The sequence below is a fragment of the Clarias gariepinus genome, chromosome 7 (genome assembly GCF_024256425.1).
Source record: "Clarias gariepinus isolate MV-2021 ecotype Netherlands chromosome 7, CGAR_prim_01v2, whole genome shotgun sequence".
NCBI lineage: Eukaryota > Metazoa > Chordata > Actinopteri > Siluriformes > Clariidae > Clarias > Clarias gariepinus.
Window position 1 is genome coordinate 15,573,413 of NC_071106.1, and position 20,282 is coordinate 15,593,694.

Sequence of the window (20,282 nt, forward strand, 5' to 3'; positions counted from 1 at the left end):
TTTTGCAGAAGAGATGAATGGATGAATGAATGGATGGATGGATGGATGTTGAAACGTTTTATCTCATTATTACATAACCCTGTGTAACTCTGGATTCTGAAACATGGGCCAATAAGTCAGACTTATACAACCACCAAACCAATGGAGAGATACACCACTGAAGTGAGCATAGCAGCCTGTCCATACTGAGATATGTCTCAGCACATGTGATGGCTCTTAATTTAGCTACTGGAGCTGGACTGAAGAACAGATAATGAGGCTTTGTTAGAGTGAAAGGCCATGCTGAGAGAAGAACAGGGGGTCGGCGTGTGAGAGCTGGGAAATCCTGGCGCACACAAAACGGCATTATGCTACAAATTACCTGCCGGTATTAGTGTCACCCACAGCCCAATCATTTTCTCGGTTGGATCAATCAGAGCTGGGGTCTAGCTGCTTCTCCTCTAGGGGCCTGTCCTAGCAATTAACTATTGATTTTTTAGCCCCTTATTTTCTAAGGCTGAAGCACCAGTCAGTTATGCAGCACAGAGTACAGGCTTTGACACACACACACACACACACACACACACACACACACACACACGTTCACACCTGAACCAAGCAAGGAATCTTGTCAGAAGGTGAAAGAAGGAAACAAGGGTTGCAGGCAGTGACCAGTCACCACAAGAAAGAAGATAAACTGTGGTTGAAGAAGCTGTGATTAAGGTCACGGCTATGAGAAGAACCTGAGCAACACCACTGCAAGGTCACGCTAAGACACTACTTTGTGTTATCAAAGTCTTTATTTACTAAACCCATCGAAGAGAATATAATAAAAAAATGCATTGTACAATAAGGAGCATTGTGGGTTGGACTTCTGTGCTTTTTTGTGTTTAATACATTTTTATTTTTTAAGTCAAAGCTCTCAAACATTTTTTTTAATGCAAATGTATGCAGTTATTGTTTAATCTGTCTAAGCGAAAGATGCATCTGATATGATTTGTGCACTTAATGGGGGGCCAGTATTTTCATAATATTGTCATTAGATGAACTAATTGATCTAATTATCATTTCCATGTAGAAAAACAAACCTTTCCTTGATGACATTTGAAGACATGTGGTCAGCCTTTTGACAAATAAAGAAATGACAATAAAATACATAACATATATTCAGCATTTCCAATCCCTGCTGCCTAAAAACATCCCCACAGCATGATGCTGCCACCACTATGTTTCACTCTGGAGATGGTGTTCTTGGAGTGATGGGATGTGTTGCGTTTGCGCCAGACATATCGTCTTCCTTGGTGGCCGAAAAGTTTAAAAATGCTGACCAGAGCAACTTCCTCCATACATTTGGGGAGTTGCCCACATGGCATTTGGCAAACTCCAAACGTGCCTTCTTATTTTTAACACTAAGTAATTTTTTTTTTCTTTTCTGGCCACTCTTTTATAAAGCCAGGCTCTATGGAGTTTAAGGCTTATTGTGATCCCATGCACAGATTCACCAGTCTGAGCTATGGAACTCTGCAGCTCCTTCAGGGTTACTTTTGGCCAAGTTCTTTTCATTTGAAGATGATGGATTTGATGGTGCTCCGGGGGATCAACAAACATTTGGATATTTTTTTTATTACGTCTTGACTTGTACTTCTCAACAGCTTTGTCCCTGACTTTTTTGGAGAGCTCCTTGGTCTTCATGGTGAGATGCCTCTTGCTTAGGGGTGTTGCAAACTCTGGACCCTTTCAGAAAAGGTGTGTTTATACTGACAGATCTTGTGACACTTAGATTGCACACAGGTGGACTTCATGTCACTAATTATGTGACTTCTGAAGGTAATTGGTTGCACTAGAACTTTTGAGGGGCTTCATAGCAAAGGAGGAGAATACATATGCACATGGCAATTTTCTGATTTTTTATTTAAAAAAGAAATTATATATATATTTTTCATTTCAGTTCACCAACTTAGACTATTTTGTGCGGATCGATCACATAAAATTCCTATTAAAAATTTCTTTTGCAAGGCACTGTAGTCAGCAACAATACTCAGGTAGGCTGTGCCATTAGAAACCATGCTCAATTGGTACTATGTTCGCCAAGTGTGCCAAAAAAAATATCACCCGCATCACTACATCACGACCAGCAGCCTAATCCATTGAAGGAAGGAAAGGATTGATACATGCTTTCACGTTGTTTACACCAAATTCTGACCCTGCCATCCGAATGTCACAGTAAAAATTGAGACTCATCAGACCAGGCACTGTTTTTCCAATCTTCCAGTTTTCAATTTTGGTGGGCCTGTGCAATTTGTGGTTTCAGTTTCCTGTTCGTACCTGACAGGAGCGGCACCCGGTGTGGTCTTCTGCTGCTGTAGCCCATCTGTTTCAAGTTTTGACGTGTTGTGCGTTCAGAGATGCTTTCCAGCATACCTCAGTTATAACAAGATATTATTTGAGTTACTGTTGCCTTTCTGTCAGCTGGAACCAGCCTGGCCATTCTCCTCTGACCTCTAATATCAACAAGGCATTTTCACACAGAGAACTGCCTCTCTCAATATTTTTTCAGACTACTCTCTATAAAAGCTAGAGATGATTGTGTGTTTCGGAAATACTCAGACCACCCCGTCTGGCACCAACAATCCTGCCACTTAAATCACCATTCTTCCCCATTCTGATGCTCGTCTGGGCTTCAGGAAATCATCCAGACCATGTCTACTGTATATGCCTAATTTCAGTGAGTTGCTGCAATGTAATTGGCTGATTTAGATATTTGTATTAACAAGCAGTCGAACAGGAAGGACTACAGAAGTGGCCTAAGAGTATAGATAAAAAGAGACATGCTGCTGGAAAATAATAGGTTGACTCTGAAGCCTTGTACTTGGCAGAGGATTAGCCATGCATGAAATTTAACTTTTTATCTCAAGACCCTCCCCATGGATCCTCATGTGTTTTTATTTAGGATCAATTTTAACTTTGTGAATTTGGAATACCATTGAACAAACTGCCCTAACACAATGTTGTAAAAAGGACTTTAAAGGGACATTTAATAAGAGCTTCTGAATCACATCCAAGAAAAGCTTGATGGGTTTGTTTTACTCCTTTCTTACTACTTTTACTTCTTTCTTTCTCCTTTTTCTATATTACTCCAGGATGAGACTCAAACTCCAGTCTCAATGGTAAACTCACAGAGCGCAAACCACTGAGAACCTGCTGTTAAGGCTATAAATGCACATATATTGCTTTGTCAAACAATGTGCACCACAAAATATTTCAAAGTACAAAAAAAGAGACATCTGAAAGTTACCAAACCAATAAACTGCAGAAAAAGATAGTTTTTCTGTGAAACCAGAAGTTATGCTGTATGAACAATATTACACTTATAGCTCTGTATATAGCCGACAAAGCTGAGTGCTAATACTTCAGTGTACCTGCAGCGTATGAGTTGGACATGCCTAAATTGGAAGCAATATCATTCGCTGATTTTCTCCCTTTGTGTGCTTTAATAACCTTTTGCTTCACTTCCAGATCAATTCTTCTCCTTTGTCTCTTATTGCTAGAGCTTGTTTTGCTTCATTAGAAAGCCAGGATACACTTAATGGTAATATTGAAAAAATTAAACAAAGAGGTAGAAACACTCCAAACCTCCAAACATAATAACAGCCCACAAATGTAACACAAATCTGCTTAATGTAATAATCTGACTAACATTCAAAATTTTCTATAAACATAATAACGCTGCCTATTTGTGTTTTTTATGGCCCAAACACTATGACATCACCCCCATGTCATCACAGTGTGTGATGACATGTTCATGTCATGTTCTTCTAAGGATTATTATTAAAAAAACAAAAAAAATAAGCACACAATTCCAGTATCGAGGGCATTTTAGGGGTCATAGCATGCTCAAAAAGTCATGACAATTAGTGGGCAGGTTGGAATCTGCTGTCATTAGAATGCCTGAGAGTTTGGGGCCCCAGCCGTGGCATGCGGACCTCACACGAGATTTTGCTGCATAGCTCACACACAAGTGTTTTGTGTACAAGACACATGAAATGAAATACTTGCATCGTGTGTTGGAATTAGTTTTTACAGTTTTTTGTCAGAAATTTAAGTAACCATGCATTAATGAAGTAAGGGTGATGTTGTGTTGTTTTGAAACTGTATTTCCAATGCTCTTTTAGATTTATTCACTTAACATTATTGCAATCTCATGTTATCAAAGTAATTCTAACTTTTAAAAAACAATATTATGCTAATTTTGCATTTGGGGCGATGATGTTAATACCAAATTACTATACATGCTTGATCATATACTACAGTATTTTACATATATCACTATATAACATTGTCCTTTAAGGTTAGGGTTCCTGCTGTGATATTTCATTTATTTATTTACTTATCTAAACTAATTTTACTTCATCTAAACCACTTAAAGACATTGGCATGAACACTGTATGAACTTTTCCTCATTGTTTATTTTTTGACAAACTTTTTGAGAATTTTACTTGTTTGTTAAGAAGTTATTTCCATAAAATAGTACATATTTTATATTTTCCTGTTGGAAGGCTGACTACAAATTCTGCAAATGTCATGCTGTAAATTCATTACCAAACACGGCACGTTGTAATTGCCTCTGAGCCATAGCAAACCATGGCATTTACACTCCACTTACATGCCACACAAAAATAACAATCTATGGTTGTTCATTTACAATATAATGTCAGTCAAATAGGCCCTTTCTCTGAAACATTTCATGATCCTTGCCATGTAAAATGACAAAGACAACCAGACTGTCTATAAATAGGGAGAATTCTGAACTGAAACACTTGTAAAACATAAATTAACTTTTCTAATAGGTTATAAAGCTAGCCAGCAAAACTATTTAAGAAAAGAGATATTCTTCCCAACCCAAACATGCATCCAAACCAGTTCAAGAATGGTTGGGTTTATGAAGTTTTGTGTTTAAACGTTTAATTGTGAATGTGGAGAATTTGTCATTAGCGGTTAAAATGTACAAATGCATTCAAACCTTTTGTACAATTGACATATGACACCCAAAATAGAACAGAAAGAACTTTCAAAAACCTGTATTTTCTTTTTATCAAGGACTAGCAGGGTCACAGGGAGCTTGGAACCTATCCCAGGAAACTTGTCGGGGTACACCCGGGGAGCCAATCCATCGCAAAGCACATACTTACACACACTCCCATGCTCATTCATACACTATGGGCAAGGAGGAAAATGGAGCACCCGGAAGTATCCCAGCAAGCACGAGAAGACAATTCACATAGACCCGAGGCCGGGAATCAAACCCAGGACCATGGAGGTGCAAGGTGACAGTGCTAACCACTAAGCCACATTGCAGAGTTTACATACTCACTTTTAATAATGTCATAAATCACAGAGAAAAGAGAATAGAAATATGGTAGGGCATTAATTGGAACATATTGTAAATGAATAGGAAATGCACAATATTTAGTTTTTCTCTTGTAACTGAATAAGGCTCCAAAATACATTTTATTTCTACTATATTGTTAATGTATATTGAGCAGGGACTGTTTTTTTAAAAAGGTGCAAATTTATATAGGCCATGTTTAAAATTGTTGCTGAAGATGAATGGATAAAAAAAAAATAAATGTTGCTTAAAGAACCCTTTTTTGTCCAACAACAGTCCCTGCTGTTATTTCTAATATTTCTGCTTATGTTAAAGTCATAAAGTCTTAAAAAATATTTTAGGAGATCCTTGATTCGTGATAAGCTATTAAAAACAATGTCTTTCTCTACATTTCTTTGCAGTTTTGTAGTGTACAGTATTAGGCACATATTGGCATGATTTATGTTAACAAAAAATTCTATAATAATACTACTATAAATACCTTGAGTATTGCAAAATAAAGAAAATAGTGGCCTCATGGCGAAGTCCTGTCCACATTTCCTACTGTATGCAGCAGCCTCTGAAAGATGGTTCGTCGGTATTATGCCAAAAGAAAAGAAAATATAAGTATATATTTATTGTATTATCACTTTAAGCTTTTCTGTTTCCAGTTTTACCGTCCTGCGTCTTACCCCAGGGCACACAGAGGCACTCGCTCATTCTCAATGGGACTTTTGAAAAGAAATAGCAAAGCATGCCAATTCATCTTCCGTCCCTTCGGCATGGCTTTGAAAGCAGGATGAAACCTGCTGTGCACATCTGCACTGAAAAAAAAAGCATCTTTCTCACCAAGAAGAGATGAAGGCCAAGCACTACCCACGTACCCACTGTGCACACCTGCACACATAATACACAAGACTTTCACACAAATGGGTGTATATTATATCCACACTGCACACCTGTACAAGGGTTGATTGTCATAGAAAGACTGAGACGCTACAGCCATTCTCCAGCGAGCAACCTGTCTTAGTAGAAATGACTCTGTTATGGGACAAAGAGTCAGAGATAATCATAAACAAATTCTTAAAGCTCATTTGAGACATTAAATTTCTCTTTCATTTCAAATTGCAACTCAGGATTTTGTTTACTTTCAAAGATCTGTGATGAGTTAAAAAGAAAATCACTTCCTTTAGTTTGGTGTATTCTCACGGGGTTGTATTCTCCACTGTGGGAGAAGTGTGGGAAGAGCAGGTCAAATTGCGAGGGATGATTTAATATGAAAATGAGCTTTGCTGACGATGTAGCAATGGTGGGGGACTAAATGCGTCCCCAATGACGGCTCGCTGCCTCAGCTTCATATTAATATAGAACGGCAATTAGCAATATATGACACTCCATATGTTTCATATCTTGATGGTAAACACAGATGCTGTAAACACAGAGTGTTGGACAACTGATTTAAATAATAGTTTTTAGGTTAGTGCTTAGACATTTAGGGTCGAGGTTTTGTTTCCCCCATCAGGTCTGTGTGTGTGTGCAGTTCAAATGTTTTCTCTGCTTGGTGGGTTTTGTCCCACTTTCCAAAGACATGCAGGGTACGCTAATTGGTCTTTCCAAATTCCCCATAGTGTGTGAGTGAGTGAGTGAGTGTGTGAGCGTGTGTATGCTTTTGCCCTGCAATGGATTGGCACCCCATTCTGGGCGTTCTCTGCCTCATACCTGATATAAACTCTGGGTTTCTCACGATCATGTATAGAATAAGCAGTATAGATAATAAGTGAGTGAGGGAGATGCACAAGTATGTCAGAGCCCTGCAGTGGTAAGCATTACTGCCTCACACCTTACACATGCCAGTAGGTGGATTGGCTTTGCTAAATCACAATAAGGTTCAAATGTCTCTATATGATGTCATTTTCACCACAATGACTCCCTGCATCCCCTTCTTCAGGGTGTATTTTCCTCCATACCTAGAGTTCTTTAGAGGACAAATCAAAATGCACAATAACATTGTAAATCTGACAAAATGCAGCTATCATATAACTCTACGACTAGCAATCACATTGCCTTTAAATTGTGGTAAAGGCACTTGCCGGACTCCAAGCAGACATCAGACTAAACTGAAACATTCAGTGAAATAGGAAAAGATAAAAATAATATGCAATAAAGCTACTTATTTTGGTGTATGGCGAATTTATTCCGTGTATATGCAATACCAGCTGCAAACATAAAATATATTAAAAAGTTTTGTGTCACTACAACAAACATAACATGCTATAAAAAGTTGCCGTAAGATCAAGAGATGACAAGTACTTGCTCATTTCTTGCTCATTTCTCCGGGAAAAGGTGATGCAAAAATGACCACAATGTGTATCTCTAAAGTAAAATGACAGTTAAATAGGGAAACCACGGAGGCCGTGTGCTGGGACATGCTTATCTGGGTGTGCAGTAAAAGTATTCACTTTGACAGTATGCCACAATGACAACATGCCACAATGATATCGACTTCATGTTTTCTACTGGAACAGCTAGTACATTCGATGCCATGTCGCATACATACTGTACAAAATGTCAAGCCGAAAATTTTCAAGACAGTAATCAAGAGCAAGGTGTATCTATTAGAAACCACACATACAGTAATGCTATGTCTACACTTACACTTAAGCGTTAAACTCAGTAACCTAAAAGACACTATTTGTCTCTTTGCAGTTTTCATAAAAGAACAGTTTTCCTCATGGGGACCAGCCAAATGTTCCCAGAACGTCAAGCTGTCAAAGAGTTCTTTCCCTGTTGGTAGACAAGCCTTACACACTATAGAGCACGGCTTGGCTAAAGCCTGCAGAACAGTCGCAGACCATTGGGGATTTAGCAACTCTCTGATTTCAGGCCATGAACAGAGGGGTGGTTCAGTCGTAGTCGTACTTTATTAAGCCCTTAGGCCAAATTTCATTTCCTCCCCTGGCTATTAGATAAATTCCTTTAGCTTAACCAAGTTACTGAAGCTGTACGAGCAATATGGAAGCATCCTGCTGTTACAGCTCTCACTTCATTTTACTTTCCTGACTGCTGCAGTGGCAGTGAAATTTCACTGGGCTAAATTTATCTCTGCTGTACACAAACTGCAAGAAAAAAAAAATCTTAAGTGTACAACTTAAACAGCGTAAAACAATGTATTATCTTTATGTTTCAGACTGATATTTGTTCGTTTGTAATAATTTGCTTGAAATTTGTGTACTGTATGTGCCTGTGAAATCCGAGTCTGATGTTGCCGTGGATGAATTCTGGACAACAGAAAAAGAAAACTGGGCATGTTTGCAAAGAATATATTTTAGCATCTCTACATTAATTAAAAAAGTTTTAGGCATCTCAAACTGGTTGCCTGCAAGGATCATTTTGGCTTATGTTAAAACAGTTTGTTTAAAAAAAAAAGGCTTTCTAACACAGTGAATGTCACACTTGCTGCAGACTGAAACAGACATGAGCCTAAACATTCGAATTGAAATCGAATGCCAACTGTCAAATTGCATGATCATAATGTTATTGCAGCAGCAACATTACATTAGGGCGTGGTCGAGTGAGTGGACGCGGGTTGATACGACAGGTAATGCGCGATAACCCTGACCTGTGCTTTATTGGAAGCAGTTTCACTTTAGTGAAAGGACCATGATAAAGCTCATGTAAATACTGCGAGAACTTTTGATCTCATGTAATGAGAGAGAGTAATGTAAATACTGCTGACAATCAAAGTGAGAACTCATTTCCTATTGTGCACTTATAATTCACTATTTGGCAGTAATGCTATTTTTCTATTTGAAAAGAGATTAGAGTTCTAATTTAGAGGATGTGGACCATTTGCTTTCTCAAGCATGTCAGCTCAGGATAACAAATCAGGTTAGGTTAATTCCATCTAGGATAAAGGATGACAGTTATGACAACAGCACAGTTGAGAACCATTGTGAATGAGTTCACAAGATCTCTCGGGGTGTGCTGTGGTGTCTGGCAACAGGACATTGAATTCTTTGGATGCTGTGGGTTCCAGGGCCTCCACAGACTGGACTTGTCTTCAGCATGTTTTATGGATGCTCTGGGATCTCCATGCTTGGGAGTTTGGGTGCCGGGTTGGTGGCCTGTGCTCTTCGCCTGCCAGGCCACAAGCCCGGTGAGCACTTGAATTTACTTTTTGGTGAGTTGTGCTGCATCGTCTTTTCTGTGGGTTCGGATCAGACAGGCTAGTCTTTGCTCCCCAAAGGAACCCAAAATATAAATATGATAAAAGTTAATGTGTTAATGTTATGTAGTGTTAATACTATAGGTGATTGAAGAAATTGTAAAAATAAATAAATAAATAAATCAACCGTAGAACTCACAGGACTGGGACTGAACAGCTGTGTAGCCTTAACAAAGCCATCTATCAGCTAGGCTAATTGAAAAAAAAAAAAAAAGTTTTATTTTGCCCTAGCTTTAATTTGCTAGGGAGCATAAAGAATAGATTGTGGAGCATTGGAAAAGGGTCATGTGATCTGGTGAGTTCATAATCATCCTCTTCCAGAGTGATTAGTGCATCCTTCATGCACTAGTACCTACTCTACAAACCTGTGGGGGCAGTGTTATGATCTGGGCTTGCTTCTTTTGGTCGGGTCTAGTCTCAACAACGTTATGTGCACAAAAAATTAGGTCAGCTGACGACCTGAATATAATAAATCACCAGGTTTTTCTATCAAAGGATTTTTTTCTTTTCCCTGATGGCACGGGCACATTCGAAGATGATGATGCCAGGATTTATCTGGCTCAAATTGTTACAGAGTGGTTCAGGAAGAATAGGACATCATTTTCACACATGGATTGGCCACCACAGAGTCCAGACCATCACCAAATTGAGAATATTTGGGATGTGCTGGAGAAGACTTTATGCAGCGGTCCAACTCTTCCATCACCAAGATATTGGAGAGAAATTTATGCATACAGTAAGCTTATCAAAACAATGCCACGGATATAATCAAAGCAAAAGCGGTCCAATGGGATATTAGAGTGGCCGGGCATCATATTCAACGTGCTGCGTACATTCATCATGGTCTACACACACTTATCACACACAAAATATGACAAAGCCATGAGGCTTAGGAACGAAACACTAAAGACTCCTGTGTGTAGAAATCGTTTTGCGCGTGGCACATGTCACAGCAATGGTTTGATTGTTTATGTGACAGTTGTCACAAGAGAGAAGCCCAAATGCTGGTACAGGACATGAAAGTGTGTGTGTGTGTGTATGTGTGTGTGGAGGGAGCTTCAAGTGTGTATAAGAAAAGAAGTACGTCTTAGGATTTAGAGTAGCAACCACACAGATTAGAGCTCGCTATCTATTAGCTTACTCAATAACTGTGACAGTCAATTTAACGTGCACAATGAAGTTTCTCTTATTTTTCTCCATACTTATAATTTTTCTGTAATAGTGAGGAAATTGCAGTGTTTGATTGCAGCATTATACTACATTTGTGAGTACACCACCCATGTAATCATTATTTTAGCACACTATGTTGTGCATATTATGCAGTATGCCCTTCACTGAGAACAAGTTGTTCAGTGGATAAACGCCTAGCATAACCCTTAGTACAAAGCGTCTTTTTCTTTCTTTCTTTCATTATTTTGTTGTGGAAGTTTTGCAACCAGAAAGCACAACATTTCTAAACTTAGGAATCCAAATAGCTTTAAACTGTATGCAAGCGCATGGATTAACCTGCTTATTATTATTTATTTTTTTTGTTGTTCCTTGTTTTTGGTGGTGGTGTTTTCCCATAAATGTCAAATTAAGTTTTTACAATCATTGATTTTTTAAAAAGTGATTATTGCTGGCTTACAGGTTGTTGCTATAAAGAGCTTGGGTACATCCCATAACATTTGACTAATATATTATGCAAATAAATTCTAAGACCTGTGGAACCTGGTGTGTGATATCACAGTATTTCTCACATGTGCTTGGACCCCTATGATCACTGTTATTTTCCAAATATATTTGCAATAATCTTGTCTAGCCTTTTTTTAAATTCCACTGACTCGTTGTGCAGGATTTCTTTACTTTATCATTATAGCAGGAAAAAAAACAAAAAAAACAGGAACAACAGGAAGAGGATGTTAATTTATCAAAATGACACTGTGATGACTAGCAGACTGCTTGGTTGCTTTTATTCTGCCAAGAAACTCTCCCTGGACTCTTCCATTTCCCTACTTGAACATTAAGCTTAATCAGATGGAGAAAACATCATTATCACCTTCTAAAACACTTCATATAAGTGAAAGAAGAGAGAAAGAGAGAGAGAGAGAGAGAGAGAGAGATGAGAGAGAGAGAGACGAGAGAGAGAGAGAGAGAGAGAGACGAGAGACGAGAGAGAGAGACGAGAGAGAGAGACAGAGAGAGACGAGAGAGAGAGACGAGAGAGAGAGAGAGAAACGAGAGAGAGAGAGAGAGAGAGAGAGAGAGAGAGAGACGAGAGCCTAGTAGCTCCTACCTGTAGGTGATCCTTCTAAAACCTCTCCAGAATAGCGAGTCTCTCTGAAAATGGGTCTGTTGTCATTCTGGTCGATTACATACACATCAAGATCCACAGGTCCCTCCACTAACCTGCCAGTCATGTCTGTGGTTGAAACTTGAAGCTGAAAGAGAGCGAGAGAGAGAGAGAGAGAGAGAGAGAGAAAGAGAGAGAGTCAAATGTTAAAATGACCTTTGGTACTGGTACCTCTAGTCAGCAGGTGAGTAATGTTCCACTTTTGTCATGCTTGAGGGTTATTCAAAAAGGACAGTACTTTAAATGTAATATCATATAGAAATAAAGGCAATATAACGTTATACTAGATGGACTTGTGGTATGAGCTTAGGGGCCTTTTGCTCCTCGTCTTCCTCCAATCAGCAAGACATTATAAAATGACACAGAGCATTCAAAGGAGTAGTACTGTACAAAGCACTCCGCAGTAGACACGGCATTTCAACAATAATGCTTAAAGCAGTAAGGAAACTCAACAGACCAAAGTAAGTTACTGTATGGTTTCTCCAAATGAATTCTCTCCTGTCCAACATACAATTTTCTCCCCAATTTAAATGATAACGAAGAAATGGATAGAGACAAAGTCCAATGACTGTAAAGAATGGCTCGATCGGAACAAAAGACTAAAGTTAACCAAGAGGCATCCATCCTATGGTGAGGGTAATCACTGTCTTTTGTTGACTGTGCTTGGCATCCATTATGAAGTGAGCCACTGACACAAGAGTGCTTGTCCTTAACTGCCATAGATCTGTTTTACAAGGCCTTATCTGGCTGAATGAGGGAAGGGGGAGTGACTGAGCGACACAATGACAGAAAACATTAGCAGTATGCAAAGCAGCTCTACCATAAAGGAAATGAAGAGAGGTGCTGTTTAACTTGTGCTATAATTTATCACAGAGTAGCATTGAGATTTGGACCAGTATGGTTTCCAGGCTTCAATCAAAAAGTAGATTTTCTCCATAGCGTGTTCAGATTATGAAACGTACCCATGTGTAGTTCACACCGCCGAGGTGTCCTGACCACCATGATTAAACACAAGTTTCTGCCTTTAAGCCAAAAAAAAAGATTAAAAATAAAAACTGCCATAAAGGAAATATTGTTTTTCTCCTTTTCTGGCAAAACCTAGACAATGTAATATAAAGGCAAAACAATTTGTTAGCCTTTTTAGAAGTCATTTTTGACTGCATAATCTGTTTAAAAAAGAAGTATTCTACAAGTGCTAATGTAGAACATAACAGCACTGGGACATTTAACTATACAGTATGTATCACTCGGTGTTATGATTGTCAATTACGCTAACTGTCAGTGGCCAGTACTGATGTGTGGATTGGAACGAGTGATTGTGCACCCTATGTGAAGCACTACCTTTACATTTTATACTATTTGTGATGCAACCCCAAAACCTTAGAAGTTAGCTGATATTCTAAAGCAGATTGTATTGGCTACATAGTAACAGTAAGAATTTAAAACTACTTTCACTAACTCACTAACTATCGGTTGCCAGGTTAACTAGTAGTTCTGCTAGTCTGCTAGATTTGTCTTGGCTGAGAAAAACAACTGGTTAAATAAACAACTAAATTACAATATGCAGATAATAAATTGCATTTGTATAAAAGCAGTATCACAGTTGCGGTCATGCTGTAACACTGAATATGAGCACAGCTCATATTCATACGACAACATGACATCAAGTCTGATGTTGCTTAATTTAAACCATGGTATATTATTAAGACGATGTCAAGAAAATTAAATATTAAAAAGACCATGCCACTAAAATAAAAAAAATAATAAATCTGTAGCGTGTATTTTCAATACTGCATAAATATTCCCAGGTTCTAGAAAACCACTTGACCCAAAACATATGAACATTTTGCATTCTACTTATATTAATTCATGCATCTATTTATTAATTATTAATTTCTTTTTATTCATTTATTATTAAGTATAGACTAAATCATACCAAACCGAGATCACAAAAAATTATATGTACTGTACGTACACAGAATGTAGCCTATTTTGCCATGATGTTCACTGTTATTTAGTTTCGTTAATTGTTCTGATAAATTAATGAAACTAAAAAAAATTGCTCTCCTTTAATGAAAACATGCCAAAGTTTTAAAGATATGCTGATACAGTATTTATTTACAATGGCTCGTTTTACAAAAGCGTCAGTCCATATTCTTCCTTGAAGAAATGAAACAATGATAAGATGCTGTCACCTTTTATGTCTGTTTGTAAATCTCAATAATTAATAGTGTCATATTTATGTAGAATATATATTTACCCTAAAGGGCAATTTGAACTTTTGTTGAGTATATTTACAGCCAGGAATATAAATGTCAGTGTGATAAGGTACAATCTTATCACAATAAAATCCTTATAAGCTAAAATCCTTAAAAGCAACTGAGGTGTTAATAATTCTATTTGTGATATCTGTTCATTACATTTAACTCTAAGTACAGTACTCTATAATTAGCTCAGGTGCGTTTGTGACAAATGTGTGATACATCCCACTACTGCGCTGTTTCTCTCTCTCTCTCTCTTCAATGTCACCTCTTTAAGCCTCAGCTGCGTTCAAGAAGCTTCTCCTAATCCGACTGTGGTGTGAAACAAATACAAAATCTAGGTCATCAACCAAAATATCCACGAAACACTGCTGTGACGGCAAAAAGAAAGACGACGCCACTGAAGGAAGTCAAAAAAGTGATGTGTTAGTAAAAAGGAGTATAAAGATAAAGAAAGCAAGGAAGCAAGAAAAAGGTAAGCACAGATTCATACCTGAAAGATTTATCTGTCATTCACAGTATCTACAGAGTTGGAGTGCAGAAACGGAAGAAATTCAAATGTGCATCTACAAGTGGCTCTTTTTCTTTCAGGATGGGCTTGCTGTGGGCTGAACCTGCGAAACACTGAATCATGTATTCATTTATTCTGCAGTATCAGCAGAAGCTCATCCAGCCAACAGGAGCCGATCCCCCCGAAAAATACAGCCTGTCTCCTCATCTGATTTACACATGCAAACTCACAGACTGGACACAATACATCAGACCAGAGTTAAGCTACAGTAGGTGATGAGAAATGCCTTTAAAACTCTTCAATGTGTTTGTAGATTGCATCAAAGTGTCCTTCTGAATTGTTATACTGTATGGTTTCCTATGCATCTTTTGGAATTATTCACCCTGCTGGAAAAAATCATAATTCTCTACCCAAAAGCTTATGTATATCGGAATACCTATAAGGTAATGCAATTAACCAATCAGATATATATATATATATATATATATATATATATATATATATATATATATATATATATATATATAGCAGGAGCACAATTCATAACATGAACGTACTGGAGTTCAATTAATATTCATGACAATCATCAGAGCAGGGAGATACCTGACCTCAGTGACTCTGACGGTGTCATCGTTTTTGGGGCATGGATTGAGTTGTAGCTGATCTACATATTTACAGTTTACACAGAATGATGTGAGAAAAAATATTATTGAGCAATGTGAGAAGAAATGCATTATAAATGAGAAAGGTCAGAGAAGAATAACTAGACGGGTTTAGCTGACAGGAAAACTATGGTGACTTAAAAAATCGCTCTTTACGAATATTGTGAGCAGAAATGCATCTCAAAACACAAAAATAATCATATTAAAATCCTTATCCGGTTCCACTTCTGTGAGTCTAAGACCAGATAATCGGATGTAACAGGTATTTCTATTATATTGGCCACAGAGTGGATATACATACTGTATACTTGAAACATGTCAGTCACTTCAGAACGTTTACATCTGAATCAGTGATGCAAAGGTTCAAGATTCACAGACCTGAAATTAAAAAGAAAAAAAAAAACCTGATTTTTAGATATAGTGCTACGTGCAATCATGTTGAGTCACCTCGCCCTTTCCTTCTGGGCGGGAGTGACCAATTATTGCCCTAGCTATCACGCATCACCTTATGAGCCTATCCAAAATGCTCCATTAGGCAGATTGCCCTGCGCATGGGTGTTTCTAGACATGCCAACACATTACCACAGCTTGCTATCACTATCAATAATGCATGGCATCACTCTCGCTGCCTCTCCTTGTCTCTCCATCATTCCAAGGCTGGGGTCAGCTGCACAGTTTAGCTCTGGCCAACTCAGGAATGGGCCAGTTGAGCATGATTAATGGTCCTAATGATAGAGATGTACCACAAGTCCCTGCGTCAGGGGGTTACGCTACTAATGGCCTATACATTATCCAGTGCATTTATATACTATTACGGGCAGATGAGAAAAGGACGAAATTTATGAGAATTCATTGCCCCTTTCATCCTTATCAGACAGAGTGCTGACTCTGCACAATGTGAACTATTATGTCGCGGACAAAAATTGTGAAGATCACTGCTCACGTCATCAGGGACTTTTGGCTGATACCTTATGTGCACCCTCATTACCAGTTTTTTTCTGATGCCTAATTTACACGTTTATTTATTCCCACTTATGATGTGATTTAGGATGTTAAAGTGTTTGGGCGACATCCTCTTGATTGCCTTCTAGTGCTATGTCAGTGCTAGGTGCTTACAGTTGAAGTAATCATTATTAACACAGCAAATTAATGTTTTGCCTATGCCTACTCTAAACATAACCCTATTCTTAACTTCTGTAACCAAATGAAAACAAAAGTAAGAAATTTTTCCTTTTTTCCTTTTAATTATGATTTATTATTATTATTATTATTATTATTATTATTATTATAATTATTATTATAATTATTATTAATAATAATAATAATAATAATAATAATAATAATAAGTATTATTATAATTATTATTAGCTGCTAATTCTATTCTAAATGCTATTATAATTATTATTAGCTGCACCCTCATTAACAGGTTTTCTATGATGACTAATTCACACATTTATTCATTCCCACTTATAATGTGATATATGAAAGTTGAAGTGTTTGGGTTAAATGTTCTTGATTAGGGTTCCAGTGCCATGTCAGTGTTAGGTGCTTACAGTTAAAGTGATCATTATTTGCACAGTTAATAAAAATATTGCCTATGCCTAAATGTAACCCAATAATGATAATAATAATAATAATAATAATAATTATTATTATTATTATTATAATAATAATAATAATAATAATAATAATAATAATAATAATAATTATTATTATTATTATTATTTATAGTTAAATATTTTTATAATCATTATTAATTATAGTTAAGAGATATTTATTTATACCAATTATTATTATTATTATTATTATTATTATTATTATTATTATTATTATTATTATTATTATTTGCACAGCCACAAGGTCACCCCTATCAAATATCCCTGTCCCTGTTGGAACATTTGGTTCTTAACAAGATGTAAAAAAAAAAAAAAAAAAACATATGCCCAACACACACACACACACACACACACACACACACACACACACACACACACAGCACCTCTACATGCCTATTCATACTACAAAACACTCTTGCATGCACAAACACAGCAAATTACACTTTAAACGCCACACCTCACACATAATCACAGTGATCATGTATCATTATGTTTCTGCCGTCTCCTTAGTGAGGCTTGTTAGTATAACACATAGTCACATCAGATAATTGTCGGGTATTTAATCTATCCAGTGTTCACTTTAAAAAATATATACAGTATACTTATTTATACCACAGTGCTGTTGCGTACATGGATGATTGGTCAGAAGGTGTTGATTAATTCTCTATAACAGCAGCTCTGAATATAGTGCGGGACTTTAAGACAAATCACAGGGTTATATTACTGTAAAGGGTTTATTCTTTTATTGTTTCTATAGAAACATGTCATGTATATGGATTTGTACGGTAAATGCTTTGTAGTATTGTAAGCCAAATAATAAAAAGAAATCTACAAATGTGGTTTTTTTTTTAAACAAAGCAAAATGTATGATAATTGATATGGTGAAATGGTCAGTAAGTCCAGGGCAGAGCAGTTTTTTTGTTAATAACATAACAATCTTTAGTTTTATAAACTTCAAAAGGGAGAGAAAATAGGAACCCGGTCAAGGACTATAACTACTGTATAAATGGTTCATAAATTTAAATTGTTGGTTGGTACGGTACATGCTGTATAAATCAATCGCAGGATGTTAACAGGATTTTTGTAACTGGCTGCATCACAGCACCTGGGTCTTAATTATTTTCTGCACGTAGCACTCTTTGAGCATCAACCCTGTAGTTTTCTCAGCTTTGAAGTGAGAATCTGAGAACTTTAAAGCTTTTGCATGTGCACGTGTCGTCTGCACATCACACTTCTTTTGATATGGCTAATGAATCGCCCCTCCCTCTCTGCTACAGGTGTTCACCCATCATCCCATGTTATTCTTACAGCGCTTGGTTTTGCTCTCTCACCCTCTCGACACCCATCTGAGAAGTGTTTAAATTCCTGTCAAGTGTGTTTTGCACTCATCGTGTTTCTCAGAGTGCATCCACAGGTGCTGATAGGGAGAAAGTGAGGCAAAAAAAAAAAAAGGAGAGACAGAGATGGCTTAAGGTGGGCTGCCACAAAACTGTGCTCACATCAGTGTTCTATTTCAAGGCACGACTGGCCTGTAGGACTAGCAAGGTCATGCGGTATTTTTACACTACATGCTCTAAGCCTGGCACTGTGGCCATGAACAGAGGTACAAAGACACACCAGTTTGCCTTTCACATCAGAGCATGAAGACTGAGCAGGGACACGCTGTTGGCCCGTTAAATCCCACACGCCCGTCCCTCCAGGCCTTTGAATCTGCATTTACAATCTTATCCATCACATTTACTGTTACTCTTACTGAACAGCACCTAGTCACGTTTCATCCACCTCTCTTTCTCTATTTTTCAGTTTTTTTTTCTTTTCTACTTTTTCTATCCTCATCCCCTCTCTCTCATTTTTTTTTTACATAAACCAGGCTTGGTTTTTTTTGTTGTTGTTTTTTTCCCAGAACAGATATTGCTTCTAAATTTAGGCCTGCCTATTATCTTTGTTTGGTTGATTCATTAGGCACAACTCCCACAAGATAATGAGTTTTCTTCACACAGGTCTTTTTATTTATTAATTTTTTTGGATCGCCACTCTTTTGACATTTCTACAACTGAAACTCGAATGACTAGGAAAAAAAACAGAAAGCTGTGATTTGAGATCATAAGTGTTATTCTAACATGCTTCACAAACACAAGCCTATTTTAGAACTGCACGCTCAGTAGCCTCTCAGAGTGCTTACATTATATAAAATAATTCAGGACTCAAGAGTCCATTCAGGTACATTATATAAACCTCAGAACCTCATCTTTTACGCGTCCAGTGTTTTGATTTGTCTATTTTATTAGCATATAACAAAAGTGTTTACATCAAATATCAGCATATTCGACCCCGTGAATGTTATTTGTTTGATGTTTGTTCCATTGGGTTTACAGAATGCAACCACACTAGAAATTGGTAAACATGAACATGTGTAATTTTTTTTTTACTTTTACAGTGTCTTGGCTATATAGGAATATTTACTTCCATAGTTGCATGCTAAAAAACAAAGTTCAAGAATGGTATAAGGAACATAGAACCTTCAGGAGTTTAATTACTACTGAATTAATACAGTAATCTAATTGGATGTTTAGGATGTTTATATTGGTGACCCTAAATGTATTTTATTTAAACATTTCCTGATTTTAAAAGATACATGTTGTTTCCTCATTCTTTCCTCAAGACAATTACTCCAAAACCTTGACAAAAATTGTCTTCTGTATTATATATACTGTCTTTAAACTTTTATTTACTGTAAGTTACTAAATACAACACTGTGTATTTGATCTGTTTTACATCAAATGCATTATAAAGTTATTAACCAGAGATTAAATCACATCATGAGTATTTTATACATATCATATCTACTTCGTATAAAACCAAGCATTAACAAATAAAACTAAACACTTAATGGTGCCCAGATCAGATTTAAAAAGTATGCCTTCTTATACACATGCCAGTACAGCCACTGACAGAAATAACCAAGTGTCCCTCACCATGGCCTGGTCTAAATGATTAGAGCAACAACAGGCTGTTTACAATTGAGTCAATGGGGGCTTAGGTACATTCATCTGATTCTTTATACCAGGAGGTCAAGTAATAAGTAATTTCTTTGAGCATGAAATTGACAACATACAAACATTCAATAGTTAATCTGTCTCTAAATTCAAGAGTGTCTTAAATTGGAAATTACTTATTAAATGCAGAGTGAAAAAAAAAACAGAGATCAAACATAGGCAGGGAAAAACAGTGAAAATTACCAGGAGCAAACATCACTGGCTGTCACAGTAGAAAATTAACACTCAGGCACTTTTACACCATGGTTATCAGCACATCTGCATATCACCCTGCA

At 37.1% G+C, this 20,282-nt stretch overlaps 1 protein-coding gene across 1 annotated transcript in view; it reads right to left on the reverse strand.

The window, feature by feature from the left end:
* cdh13 (cadherin 13, H-cadherin (heart)) overlaps positions 1–20,282 on the reverse strand; it is a 421,723-nt gene that overhangs the window by 167,479 nt on the left and 233,962 nt on the right. The window contains exon 7 of the mRNA XM_053500544.1: positions 11,845–11,989. Within this exon, the coding sequence (XP_053356519.1) occupies positions 11,845–11,989 (145 nt within the window). The remainder of the gene's footprint in view (positions 1–11,844; positions 11,990–20,282) is intronic.